The 14,976-nt window shown below is 46.5% G+C and overlaps 1 protein-coding gene across 2 annotated transcripts in view; it reads left to right on the top strand.

Moving 5' to 3' along the window:
* The window catches only part of LOC147258185 (zinc finger protein 536-like), a 28,728-nt gene that overhangs the window by 9,715 nt on the left and 4,037 nt on the right, over positions 1–14,976 (top strand). For both annotated transcript variants that reach the window (XM_086207638.1, XM_086207637.1), the window contains exons 3-4: positions 988–2,725; positions 11,695–12,519. In XM_086207638.1, coding sequence (XP_086063764.1) covers positions 1,186–2,725; positions 11,695–12,519 — 2,365 coding nt within the window. In that variant the 5' untranslated portion in view covers positions 988–1,185. The remainder of the gene's footprint in view (positions 1–987; positions 2,726–11,694; positions 12,520–14,976) is intronic.

Here is a 14,976-nt window from a genome sequence, read left to right as displayed (position 1 = left end):
CTAACCACAAAGGAATACCAAGTCCAGATATATTAAGCAGATTTGGTGTATTTTCATATAATTTATTGGCTTTTGTTCCTGTCTGATATGATTAGGTCAGGTCCATATGGTTACATTGATTTCTGATCTGCAGCCCCGCTGCTCTCGCCAGCAGGCCCGCCAGCTCTTTATCACTGCAGTTTTGTGTACATCATTTTCATGACTGACTGAGGTTGCAGTCCAGGATGATGTAAGCCTGTGTTAATTCAGCGTGGACAGTGCAGGCTTTGTTCTGTGCCCTTTGGTGCTGCTCTAGAGCGGTGCAGGGCTCGCTTGTGTGACCTCTACCATTGTAGCGCCATGTGAATTTGAAGCTTTGTTTTTGCTGCTAGAGTTGAGTCAAATAAAGGAGCTGGGCAGGGGAAAAAGTGAGGCATATTTTAGCCTGCCATTTAAATATTTTTTCCCTTTAACTTTACTTTGCATTTTTGCATCATTAAGTTGTTTATTTTTCTTGGTACTCCTGTGACATAACTCTTTAATCTTTCTTTTTAAGGGTTTCACATATTTGTGAAATGCAAAGGAAGGGCAAGTAGAGGCAGACGGGCTTTGATGTTTGTGCAGCCTTAGTATTGTGTGTCAGAACAAAATGAGTTCAAGATTTTCACCTTAGTAAAGATGCGATATTTGTTGAGGAAGCCTTTGTGGTTAAACATAATCAGCATTTTCAGTCTCCAACAATAGACCAAAACCACGGGTAAGACAGGATGAGGAGAGTCAGAACCTATGTTGCTCTGTTTCCTGACCTATTTGAGATGCAGCACTGGCACAACTGCTGCAACTACAGATTTACGCGTTTTATTGACAGATCATAATCGCTGTTTCCTGATAGAACACATGGAGAGAGATCCATATTATTCACCTCTTCTTGGGGATTTTGTTTGTGAATGCTTTCTTTGTTGGTGTGGAATTTGAATGTACTTAATGTTCCCTTTGTTCTCTCTTTAGGTCTGAGGCTTAGATTGCATCTGAACAGCATGAATCCACATCCTGTTTCAACTGAATAACTGTCGACAGTCAGCATACAGTTCACTGCCAACCTTTGGACTCCCCCAGACGAACACCCCTGACTACTACACTGTAACATCAACCATTCCCTGAAAGGACGGCTTCATTACCCCATCCACCCACCCAATTAGAAGCCAGATGGCGCTTCTGGCCAATCAAGTCATGGATGCAAGGATTCTCAGCAGCATGAATGGGAGAGTGGAGCTGTCTCAGTTCTTGCGGGTTACCAATCAAGCCATTGTATCGCAGGTTAATTCCGCCCATGATGACAACCGAAAGAACAGGAAGTATCCTTGTCCGTTGTGTGGGAAGCGTTTCCGCTTTAACAGCATCCTCTCCCTTCACATGCGCACGCACACCGGCGAGAAGCCCTTCAAGTGCCCGTACTGCGACCACCGCGCTGCGCAGAAAGGCAACCTCAAGATACACCTGCGTACGCACAAACAAGGCATTCTGGGTAAAGGTCGCGGGCGGATTAGGGAGGAGAATCGCTTGCTTCACGAGCTTGAAGAAAGGGCAATTCTGAGGGACAGGCAGATGCGAGCCGGCCTCCTCGGCCCCCAGCAAACATCTATAATAACCCAGCTTCAGCAGCCTCAACTGTCCCAGATACAGAACCAGTTCACCAGCAGCCCTGTGGTCCCCGATGAGCCCATCCAAGGCCAACCCTCAGGTTTCCGCTGCTCATTCTGTAAGGGCAAGTTCAGGAAGCAGCAGGAGCTGGAGCGCCACATCAGGATCCTACACAAACCCTACAAATGCACCTTGTGTGAGTTTGCTGCCTCGCACGAGGAGGAGCTCATTGGCCACGTTGAGACGACGCACATAACCACTGATACCGGTCCAGGACACAAGTTGGCAATGGGGGGCAATGACAAGGGGAAGCCCACCGGTGAATTCCCCTGTGAAATCTGCGGCCAAACCTTCAGCCAGGCCTGGTTCCTGAAGGGGCACATGAGGAAACACAAGGACTCTTTTGAGCACTGCTGTCAAATTTGTGGTCGTCGTTTCAAAGAGCCCTGGTTTCTCAAGAACCACATGAAGGTCCACCTCAATAAGCTGGCTGCAAAAAGTAATCTCCCCGCTGAGCATGATCACTCGGTTAACGTGAGTAATCTAACCCAAGATCATCAGAGAAACCTTTACTCGCAGTACATCTCCCGCATTCACAACCGGTTCCTCACGGCGGAGAGAGCTGAGCAGACAGATTACAACCAGATCCTCGCCACTGCAGGTGTTGACATGAAGGTCCGTGAGATGTTAGGGAGGATGATTTCATCTGGTCCGGGACCTTTAACTGACTCAAAGAGCGCTTCTTTGCTGGGCTTAAATCATCTCAACCCTCCGCTGAGCTCCACCAATCTGGACTATCTACAGAAGGTCATCTCCAGCAGAGACACAGCCAACAGCAGCAGCAGCAGCAGCAGCTTCCCGGGCTGGTCCATCATGACCCCGGGGCTGCAGCAGCAGAGCTCCTCCTCCTACCTGTCTGACCGGCGTCTCCAAGTAGACGATGGGAAAGTGTGTCTCGGTGAGCCGGACACCAACACCATCAGCAGACCCAGCAGCCAAGGCAGTTTGAGTCATCATGGGCCTCCGGAGATCCTCACAGAGACGGGGAGCTCCCATTCTGGCAGTGCTCTGGACCGCCAGCCTCAGTCTTCCTCTCCAGCTACAGGTAAGTTAAAAGTTGTTTTTAAGAGGGTTATTCTGACAGTTTGCCGCATTAAATTCTGTTTAATTCCAGGGGATATTATTCAGTTTGTGCTAGCAGCTCTGTAATGAACTCTGGCTCTGGAGCTTTGGTGCTGTGTCTTGATGACACTGTGAGATTAAGGGGAAATGGGTTTCTGGACTGCACTGACAGTCAGAATAGGGTTGCAGGGATGAGGAGTTTTTGTAGGCCAACCCGGAGGTTCACCGAGAATCATTCCTCCACCATAAAACAATGGGATTTGTACTGAGATGGAAAACAAAAGGTTTATGCTAGTTCAAGATTTCCATCCATCCATGTTCTCCCTCTTCTCCTGTTGAGGGTGGTGGGGGTGGAGCCTATCCCAGCAGCCTTCCCCCTGGACAGGTCACCAGTCCATGGCAGGGCCAACACATAGAGACACACAACCATTGGCTCTCCCAGCCACGCCTACGGTCAATTTAGAGTCTGGATTAACCTGGTCCCCTCTTGATGTCTTTGGACTGTGGAGGAAGCTGGAGTACCAGAGAGAACCCAGCAGGAACAGGGAGAACATGGAGACTCACCCAGAAAGACCCCGTGCTGCAGCCGGGGCTCCACCCACAACCCTCTTGCTGGGGGGCCACAGTGAGGACCACTGCTCCACCGGGTCGCCTCGTTCAAGATTTTGTTCAACAAAATAATCTTCATGAATTGAAGTTTAGTAAAATGTTGAGAATTACCCCCCCCCCCCCATATTCAATACCCCATTCCATAAACAATATTCAACGACAGTGTCACAAAGTACATATTACACTGTCACTTATTTGAAATTCATCCTTATCATCGTATTCCCCCCACATACGTGTATCTCAAATATCGGCTCAACGAGCTTAAATCACATCAATCATCATTACAGACCCAAGAACTTACAGAAAAGGTCTCAAGTCAAATTCCTCATTCAAACCATAAGGACCGGGGGTCCCTGGGTGTGAGATCCAAGATGCCTCCCCCCTCAATGGAGTCGCCTTCTCGGGTGTTCAACTCTCTCAGTCCCTGTGTATCTCAAAGACGATGCAGGGTGACTGAAACCTGTGAAGCGCTGGGCTGCAGGATGGGTGGTATTTTGGCCTCTGATGGTGCTTCTGTGTTCAGTGATTCTCTGCTTGACGTTTTCCCCACAGAAGCCTTCCCTCATGGGCAGGTCAACATGTAAATCACCCCTTTTGTGTCACAAGAAATTCTGCCTTTTAGATTAATTTTCTTCCCTGTACATGGAAGGTTGAAGTTGAGTTTATGAGATGTAGAGTTACATTGAGCACACGCTCCACATTTACAAGGGTGGTGGACGTGTTTGGGTGGGGGTGGAGGGTTGGGGACATTCAGATTGAACTACTTCATCTTGAAGGTTCTGGCCCCGTTTAGACACAAAAACTTTGAAATTTACAAGTGTGGTGTTTACTGACCTGTTTGTTGTTGCAGTGGAACTAAACATCAAAGTATCTATGGATTTTTTTTAAAAAGGACGCTCGATTATTCCTTCTAACAAAACCAGAAGGTTTCACACTTCCTGGATGATCTGTGCTTGCGCGTCAGTAGACCTGGAGGTCACGTCAGGGAGAGCTCGTCCTTAGGATGCAGTCACCAAGAGGAACAAGCACAAACAACACACCTACACGGTACAAAACACACACATAATAACACATCATATAGACTGTAAGACCTAATTTAGGGACAGATCATCTGCTCTCTTTCACAGTTTGAGGTGAGATCAGGAATTTATTTAAATACTGCCAGTTCTTACATCGCCTCCACACAACAAAACTGTGTGCGAACAGGGCCTTTCCAGGCGGGGTGAAGTTCTCTCTCCGCTCCGCGTATGTGGCGCTGAGCTCTCCATCACTTGAGATGCAGAAGTACACATACTCATTACTCAAGTAGAAGTACCGATGCAACCAATTTACTCAAGTAAAGGTGCCACTTCTTCTCCCTGACATGACATGGTGTTCTCTTCCACACTGAGCGCCATCTCTCAGCGGTCGAGTGTCCCTATCTCATCTCTGTTGTACTTTTTAATTAATTTGTAATGAGGTGAATCAGCTGAGCGAAGCTTCGTAACATTTAGCAAGCGTGGTAGCCTTCTTCCTTTATGCTTTTCGGCAAGTGTTAAGCAGCATTTATGCTCATTACCGACCCCTGTTGGTGAGCGATCACGCTACGCGCCCCCTTTAAAAATATTCGGCGCGTGTAAACTTAAGTACTGAGCCTGTTATCAGAGTCTAAGCATGAGAAAGCACACATATTTTCTAAAATTGGTGGAGTTTAGCGATGGGGTTTCTGCTTGCTTTTTGTAGATTTGTTTTTTCGTTTAAATGACAACTCTTTAAAAAGGTAGAATATGTGTTGACAGCCCTAACTGACAGCATTTAGCAGCCAGGAGAAGGAGAGATGGAAGGGATGCAGTAAAGGTCCTGTCGAGGCTCCAACGAGAGCTGTTTATGTGCTACATGTCTTCGCCTGAAGGCCTTCGCTTTGTTTGCGTTTGTTTATTCCTCCGCCGGGCTGGTCTCCCGGCTTTATGGACCCGACTGAGCACCCCTGCAATATTTTGCCGGTGCCTTTATAATCTTTTTCATGTAATAATGACGTGACAGCTGTGGCTTCATCTTTCTGAGGCGGTCATGAAGTGCAGGGTCAGCAACACCACTCCTGATCCCTCAGTCCTCCACAGGGACTTTGTCTTCCTTTTAAAGATAATGGCATCATGTTGAATTGTAGGCATAATTAGTACCCTCTATTTTATATCCGTCACATCCCCACCCCTTGCCTACGGGGGCACAAGATGTTAATGCATGCCATCTGGTGTTTTTAATGATTTGATATATACCACCCAGTGATTTTTATGATTTGATCTACCACCTGGTATTTTTATTGATAGTCTTCTGTTCCACCTGGTGATTTGGATGATTCGGCTCTCTGGGTAAATGCCTCTCTTGTCATGGCATCCTGCTAACACGTTATCATGAGCCTAAATTACTGCTATAACAGCAATGGTAAGAGAAAGGAAGGAAAATAAATCCCCCAAATTCTCCTCTCTAGCTTGTCACTATGGTTATTTTCACCCAGTGTTGAAGTTGCGCTCCGTCCAAGTCTGATGCGCTCTTGTAGGATTTGATCCAGCATCCTCTTAAATGATGGCCGTATAGCAGAGATAAATGGATCAGGTCTAATCTCATTAGATGTTTTGTTTACATATTGTACACACATACTGCTATCAGCATATTTACATGTAAATGCTGGCACTTTATGGCCAAATCCGTTTCTGGTTGCTCTTTAAGGCACATATTCATGCTCTGTTGTCTTTACTTTCCCTCTTCGCTCCTATCTCCGAGACCATACGGTGTCACTCGCAGAAACACCGACGATAGCTGGCTGCTGAGGATTTGAGTGTGTGCAGTTCTGGGATGGCGCATTCAGTATCAGACTCTAATTTCAGTCAATATTAAGCATGGAAACTAATTCATTGTAAAGGTCAGGCGTCATTGCTTTAGTCAATGATGAATCCGGCAGGCTCCCCCCTCCCACCCCTCTCCTCTCTGTTCTTAGTCCTGTGTAATGGTAGACTCACTCTGGGGGCTTAGCACCGCATTGTTTAGCTCTGACAATATATCCCAGAGACCTCTGCAGCTGCTCCCTGCGCTCACAATGACAGATTAATTAACACAATCACACGCTGCTGGCCCTGGCTCAACACACAGGTCTGCTGCGGGACAGATAGGTAAATCCTACACATATGGAGAACACGCACCACTTGATGAGGGTTTAATAACAGGGATAAGTTTTTTCGGAGGTGGGGGGTTGTAACTGATCAAGTCTGTCTGTTTCGATGGTCGGACGTGGAGGAAGAGAGGAGGAGAGGAAGTGTTTTCTAATTCAGGAGAGCGGAGATGCTGAGGAAGAATTACCACTGCCAGATGTTCAGCTTGAGGAACATTGATTAGTCCAGAATTACAGGCTGCATTATTCATCGTCAGCCTATGGTGGTCATGAAGTTATTGATGTTCTCAATATGGAAAGCAAATATAGTACAGTCATGGCTGTCAGGGTGAGAGACGGCTCCTTTGCTTGATCCATCCAGATACAGTACTGGATTTAGCTCCAAATACCCTGCCTTCTAAATGAGAAATCTGCTCTCAATAGGAGGCGTGTGTTACAAATTACTCCTCTCAAAATCTGATCAGGGCGCATTTGTAAATGCACTTAAGACGAACATCTCCTCGTAAGATGATAAACTCATGCATGCTCCAGGCCCCTGACCCACATTGGACCGGCTCCGAAGAAAAACATGCCAAACAAACCTAAAATGCTCTGACAGTTATTAATTAGTCCTATTCAGTCGCCTTAACCTCGAGGTCAAGAAGCAAGCACCATGTAATGATGTTCTCCCCACATATGTTTTACCCCTCATTCCCTCTTTTCATGCTAAGCGTTTCAGTCAAGAGAGTCAGAAGCGATAAGTGTCTGTAAAACTCTGAGCGGTCATTTGAGCTGCGGTTTACCCAGAAACACAGATGAAGCGGGCCGCTTTTCCCCTCAGCCGCTCCGGTTTCACCAGTCTGATCTTTGGGATTACCGACAGGAAACGGTTAACACCTCCCCGCGCGGTAAACGGCAGACGGCAGACGAGTAGAACCCTTCAGCAGATTAAAAAAAAAGCACGACTGAAGAACAAACTAGACAAAATTGTTCACCACGGTCCTCATCTGTGAATCCATCGCATCCTCCAAGGAAACGTGGATCCAGAACACCAAGGCATCATCGTCCAAACGGCCCGAAGGTCCCCCCAAAATAAGAGTTCCGGATTATTCATCACCAAGGAAACTGTATAGAATGGGTTGATGCCTTTTGGATCCAGGTCACCTCCAAAAGTGAATCGGTGTTCTGTGCCTGCCTGTAAGGATCAATCAGCTGATCGATGACCGTTTTGATAGCAGATCATTCCTGTCAGTCTTTTTGGAAACAAAAATATCAAACATTTGCTGATTTTATGTCACCGACTGTTGGATGGAGAAAAGAAGCTACGCCTGACTTCGGGCTCTGGGATGCTTTCTTGAAAAATGATGGACCGACTGACCATGAAAATAATCAACAGATTAAAAAGAAAAGAACCTTCAGGTGCAGACGTAAATAAATCCATCCTCTCCGGTCTTTTAAGAGATATCCTCAAATAAAGCAGCACTGAGTTGTGACATCACATTTTTGCCTTTGAGAAACGGCAGGAACTGAATTCCCCAGAATAACTGCGTGTATGTAACTCAGTGGGTGTAAATGGGTGAGTGAGGCCGAGGCAGTAGTGAAGTAGAGCTGAAAAATGTATCGACATTTTGTCAAAATCTCAACTTGGTGTCACATCGGGATCCCTGGAGGTGTAGTATCTGCTGAGGCCCAAATGTGTGTACTACTACTCCACATGAAGTATTACAGATCAAGGAAAACATCTTTCTTCGCGCCATTTTCATTTTCGTGTTTTTGTTCTATTCCAGTGTGAATAATGACACAAGAAGGGATGCTGCCTTATCCTAGCTCTCTCAGCCTGTGTACGTTGCTCTCTATTTAGCTCTCTGTGATGTCTCTGTGATGTCTCTGTGAAGTCCTTGTGTGACGTCACGATATCTACATTTTGTCAAAGTTGTCCTGCTCCGTTGTGAAGTCGTGGCTGAGCAACTGTGCTCCTCGCTGATGGCGACTTCAGTCCAGTGGGTTCAGTGGGTGAACACGGAGCCGCGTGGGACGCCGATACTTTTATTTACTTTATTTCAACCTGAGAGCCGTACCACCACTCGACTTCTAGCTGTGATTTTTATCAAGATTTAACTAGAGAGCACTTGGATGGGCACCCCCCCCCCCCCCCCCCCCACTAAATAAAAGAGAAGCTGTTTTTCACATGTAAAATGGATCTGCACCAAAATTTAACGGCGTCCTGCTCGGCCCCCTCTGCAGCCCTCCACCAAGTTTGCTGCAATTCGGCGTCGCAGTTTTGTTTCAATAATCCGGACAACAGACATCACCTGAAAACCAGGGGGACACCATGATCGTTACGCTGGGATTATTTCCTGAACCACCACATAGTTCTCTTAGGAACCTGTGAGTCATGCATCATCAGGAGATTCGTTCCCCGCACATTCACATATTGGTTATTAATTTTATTTAACGGTTTTCACACCTTTTGACTGATCAGATCTTTATTTAACTCTGCGCTCTACAAATTCAGCCTTTATTCAGAGATGGGAGTCAGGCTGACTGGTTTGCCCAGACTGATTACCTGTTGGCTTTTCTGTCTCCTTCTCACTTCTGTTTTTTAATCCTCTTTTTAATTATTATTGCAGATATGAGCCTCAAATTAAGCTCAGAATGCTTGTTTTCCTAGCATGCAGATAAAAAGATTTACCCAGGGAGTTCTGAACACCTGCCTTGAAATATTGTTTCCACTGTCTCCTGAATGCCATGTGGCTTAATTGACTTGGAAACGTCCCAAATGCGTCATTGACTATGTGGTCTAATTAATATTAATAATATATGCTATTATAAACATCAAAGAACATCTGGTGCCCCTGTTTTTCTCACCAGTCTTGTGTGTGACTATCGCTCTCACTCTGTTTCATCTTAAACCCAACCAGCCACCACGTATGACTGTTTTGCATCTCAGGTGCAGGTATAAAGCCAGCCAGAGCCTCCGCGTGTGGAGAGTTTGATATGCACAATATAACTGTCAAATGCCATTGTAAGCATATATCACGTGGGGCTGATTGCATTGACGGCGGTGTATGGTTGTAAATCTTAAAACCTATTTCCATATGAAATGAATCACATGTCCAAGCCCAGCTGCATGCTTTTATTTCACGGACTCACTTTAGGTGCCCCCCCCCTTTCCTCTTTATTATTATTTATTAATTTATTTACCTTTCCGTCAGCCTCGTGCATCCAGAAAGGTCGGATAACTCATATGCATCACTTCATTAGATGCTCTGTGTTGGGTGAGAGAGGCTGGGGTTTGTAATGATGCAGTAATTGGAGTTTTGGTTGATAAATCTAAGCTCTAAAATTACTCCCCTCACATATTGTGAGCCTCGACAGTGTAAGTAAATCTTAAACTGATTAAGTTAGCATGAACCAGGCAATCACAAAGATGGCAGCCGTCCAAAGGAAGAGGAAAAAGGCAGAGTCTTCAGTCTTTGTGTTGTTTTACTGCTCTCATGTAGGCTGGCAAATGAGTTTAGGAGGGTCCACGCAGAGGGATGAGGTCAGATATATGTGTTTTCTGCACTTGCAGCTAACCGGTAATGTCATCGTAATTTAAGCCACAGAATAATTGAGATATATAGCGTGTCTGAAAGAGTTCCATTAAGCAGTTTAGTTTTTTTTTTATTGTGTGTGTGTGTGTGTGTGTGTGTGTGTGTGTGTGTGTGTGTGTGTGTGTGTGTGTGTGTGTGTGTGTTGTCTCTTACTGGAGACAAGGGTGTGGCATCGTTGAAGACTCCTTCCCGCTCTTGCACACCCACCCACGTCGCACATTTAGTGTATGCAGATATTAAATCAAACATTCTGTAATTACACACATAAATATATTTTTTTATATATATATATATATATATATATGTACAGTATGTCTATACACACACACACACGGTATATATACGGCATAGGCAGGAAGGACTTGTCTGTATTGCTCAAGTATTTGCCATTTCAGCTCTGACTTTCTAATTCCATTAGCTGCATTTAATCAATAAGTGGGTGTTATTTTACGGGTTTGTACATCTGAAATATTAAAAAACAGCCCTGCTTTTATTACAGTTCACCAAACATGGTGTTTATTTCTTATTAAAGTTAGAAACAAAGTCAAGCAACAATTCCAGATCATTGGATGGAGATTTACCTCTGAGTATTACCTCAGGGTCAGATCTTGAGGTGTATGAAATTGATATTTCTCTGGCGGGGATGAATCACTGTTGTAACTCAGATATTAGTCCATTAAAGAAGAACAATAAGGCATCAATATGCATAGAATTAAATTAATGGTGGTGGGTTTATCTCCCTATCCCAGACGCATCCCTAAAAGACACAGTATAATGTATGACCTGACCTTCAAATGCCAGGAGAGTGTTGGGCAATAAACTGCCAATATTTGTGGCTTAATGGTGTCGGATGACTTTTACTGTAATTGGAATGGCAGCGAAACAGCTGGGCTGTTTAAAGACAGTGCAGGGCTGAGGTCCTCACAGACAATCACTGACTCCGCATGGTCACAGCGAGTGTGTTTAACCCCGCCGGCGTTTCTGGAGCCACCAGAATCAAACCGGGCCTGAGCACCAGACGGCACCATGAGTGAACTGTAGAGCTGCGGTGACAAGCATCAAATCTGATGATTGCTTCTTCTTTCTTTTTTTTTGCTTGTGAAAAGGAGAAAAATGATCCTTTGACATTTTCTACGATACACGCGTGTTGAATGATGTTACCAACATGCCATTTCTCAAGTAGGAGGCAAAGATAAACTCCATTGCATGGTGGCTTAATCAGATCTGCTCACATGCTGGACTTTGTTATCTCTGGTTGAGAAACCCACTTACTGGTTTTGATGGAATGAGGTTCTTGTCTGCGACATCTGCCTAGTTCTAGCTGCTTTGCAATCTCCCTGTTTATTATTTCTGGAAGAATCTTGTTTGGTGTTAACATCTTCGGGTGTATTTATTGCACACGGCGGTGGCGTCCATACTGTAAAATGATGGATCACTGGAGCTGAAAGCTGATTACAAGCTTGATTTACTGCAGGGCAGCACTTAAATCATTCAACTCAGCCTGGTGTGGGATTGCAACATTTTTCATGTTTAGAACGGTTGCTGTTACCTACATTCTTTTCTCTCAAGAAAATGCTCAGTGTGGTTTCCTCATTTGATTTGCATTGTGTTTCTGTCTGCTAGGTGAGAAAGTCTACAGGTGTCCACTCTCCAGTGACTACAGCCCGGCACAGACAGCCGCCCTCGGGTTCCCCCTGGATCGCTATCACTTCCCCCACTGGCCGAGCAGCAGGGAGCTCTCATCGCCCCTGCAGCCCAGCAGCAGCAGCAGCAGCTCCAGCCCCAACCCCAAGCTCAGGCCACGGTCCAGGGAAGACTGGAGCCCGGCCGCAGCTCACTACCTCGCCCTGGAGGGGGACAAAGATTCAAGTGTTGATGGCTCTAGTCAAACCAAGAAGTCCCAGTATGAGCCCTTAGACCTGTCCGTCCGGCCTGAGTCTGTCCCGTCTCACTCAGCCGTGTCTCCTGCTGTACTGGTGCAGATGTCCAGCGTCTTCAGTAACGGACTGTCCTCACCAGTTACCCGCCAGCTTCAAACTTACACCGCAGCTGAACACAGTGTGAAAGCTGCATATCAGTGTGACCTTTTAGGAACAAAAGAGGAGTTAAACACACAGAATGAAAGCTCCGGTCACGATGATGAAGGTGAAATTAAGAAATCTGCACCTGAGCGGGAGAGAGAGGACGCAAATGACGACACGGCCAAGTGGAAGATGCTGAGAAATAATGTCCTCCAGACAGAGGAAGTGGGGCAGGCTGAGAAGCTGGGGCAGTGGGGCAGAGCTGAATCTAGCATGATCTCACTGGAGAACTTGACTCCGGAGCAGGCCAGCCCCCTCCAGCACCAGGGCGGCCTGCTCTCCTTCCTCAGATCCCAGGGGAACCTGAGCAGCACACCTTGCAGCGCCCTCGACATCGAGAGGAACATGGAGAAAGATGTTGCATCAGGTGAGCTCACAAATGTGAAGTGAAGCTCTGTGGAGATGTAGCGAGCACTGTCCTCAGATGGGAAAGTATATATTGCCACCTAGTGGAGGAAGACGAGTTGACACGCCACCATCCCTGTAAGATGTCTGCAGACGGCGTGTCGGAGAATAATAGCAATATGACAAGTTCTGTGTTATGCATGTGGCTGTCTGACTGATATTGTTAGCTACAAAGAGGCTGCTACAGAAGTTGAAAGGAAAAACTTCTGGCAGCATCTCAGCCCTCATCACCTCACGAGTGTGAAGAGTGAGTGCGAGACTGTGAACGATTCCTTCCAATTAGGAACAACACACTTCCCTCATACTTGTAGGACTTGAGTTTGTTCTTATCTCTCATCTCAAATAAGGGCGACAGAAGACACAGGTGTGCCGCTCTGATTACCTCTGCTCTTTAAGGGATGATATAATCTCCTTGTGTGATGGGTTAGAAGCGGCCCAAGCCAACGGAGCCCACCGATAGAAAGGCTTAAGCTCTTGTGCTGGTGTGATATGCTTGCTGAGTGCAGATTTAATAATGCTGTCTCTCAGGAGAGGGAATCCAACAGCTGGGGTCTTTGATATGCATGTATTATGAGTGCAACATGATACACCTTCCCTCTGATCCCCCCCCCCTCTTATTCAGACACTCAATATGTTCATGTGAAAGACAGGAAAGTGCCTGTCAACTCCATTAGGGATTAACATCTGTTCCCTTTCTTTATGATTCTAACAGCAAGATGTAGTTTTCTGTTCGACTGTACAGATGGTTCTTATAATATGGCGAGAAGCCCCCATCCTCTTTAAATCCTGTCATAGCCGTCACACTGTTCATTTTTCTTTCTCGCCTTTATTGCGTGTAATGCCTTTTGGATTTGAAAAATTGATCAGATTTAGCAGATTTGAGTTGTCTTTGAAGACAGTGTTGTTACAGAAGACAATTGGCTTATCATAACTTTTTTCTTTGTTTCTCAGCGGCCCCACGCCGCTCAAGTTCCCTCAAACACTCCACTGTTTGCTGTGGGTTGATCTTCGCCCCTCCGCAGAAAACACACAATAAGCGGCCGTCAGTCTCTGAGACTGATAGCTGACATTGAGAGTCCATCGAGTGTCCTCTAAAGCTGAGCGGAGCAGGTGGCCCGGCAGCCCGTCCTGTCTGCGCTGTCGACCAGGTGGCTTTGTCATGGGGCTGTCTCCTGTTGCCCCCTTCCTCTCCATACTGTATGGCACGTCGAGTGGCATGGTGACATATTGCTGGGCAGTTTGGACATGGAGTGATGTGTTTGTGATGACAGTTCAGGTCGGCTCCGATGCGCCAGCAGTGGTAATTGGCCAGATGGTGACCTCTGGTTGAACCTGTCTGCATGCTCATTAGTCTCTGGGAGCCCTCCCTTGTGTTTTGAACAGAATCTCTCCTCCCTGCACCGCTTGTATGGAGCCACTAGATGGCAATGTTTACTGCTCCAAGATGCGGTGATGCAGGTTTTAAGACATGCATTCATATTTCATGAACACAACGGGGGAAACTAGTTTTAATAATAGAGCCTTATAGCGTCTTGAGGCCCACAGTGTGATCGCACTTTGAGGCCGTTAACCACTCACAAACCCTGACGTGGGATCAGGCCTCTCAGACGCACGAGCGGTAAATATGAGAAGATCGACCAAAGAACCAAGAATGAGAGGGCAGGGAGACAGCAAAGGCAGTGATTTGAAAGGTTGAAAGGGGTGAGTCATTATCTCTTTGTCTGACCTCTGTATACCCTCCGCGGAGAGGGTGACAAAGAGCGAAAGAAAAGGGGAGAGAAAAGGAGCGAGGAAGATCACCATAGATGGAGATAGATGGAGCGACAGCGAGGTGAAAGAGGAGCAGTGGCGCTGCTGTCTCCATGAGCAGATGTCGTTTGAGGGCAGCGAGAGGGCAGCGCTGGCTGCCTTTGTGCCGTGCTTCTCCTCATAGAGATAATGAAGGGTGGAGCGCCGGGAAGGATGTGCAGTCATCACTCACTGTCTGTGTGCCATCAGAGCTCGGCCCTGCGTCATCCGTCACCATTCAGCTCCTCTGGCCCCGCCACTGTCACCATGGTCATTATCTCAGCCAGAACGCACGCACACACACACACACACACACACACACACACACACACACACACGCACGCACGCACCCACGCACGCACGCACAGGTGCAAATGTATAAACTTCACACAAATGTGCACTTAGTGTTACGTCAGGGCGTGAGATGCTTCACTGCTGATCCTGGCGTGCCAACGCAAACAAAAGAAGCTAACAGGAGTCCTCGTGTGGCGCCCGCGTGATTGAAATGACCAGCCTGCATTGAGCTGATAGCTTTTCATCTTTGTCATGACTTGGTGCAATAGACTCATGGTACCAAACTATACAGAGTTTTATACTCACCCCTGTTACTGCAATATCTCTGTCCATTAAA

The sequence above is a fragment of the Aulostomus chinensis genome, chromosome 7, assembly GCF_037954235.1.
Source record: "Aulostomus chinensis isolate RoL2024-O1b breed Wild chromosome 7, RoL_Achi_v1.0, whole genome shotgun sequence".
NCBI lineage: Eukaryota > Metazoa > Chordata > Actinopteri > Syngnathiformes > Aulostomidae > Aulostomus > Aulostomus chinensis.
The sequence above is the reverse complement of the archived record's forward strand: the minus strand, read 5'-3'. Positions and strand labels throughout refer to the sequence as shown.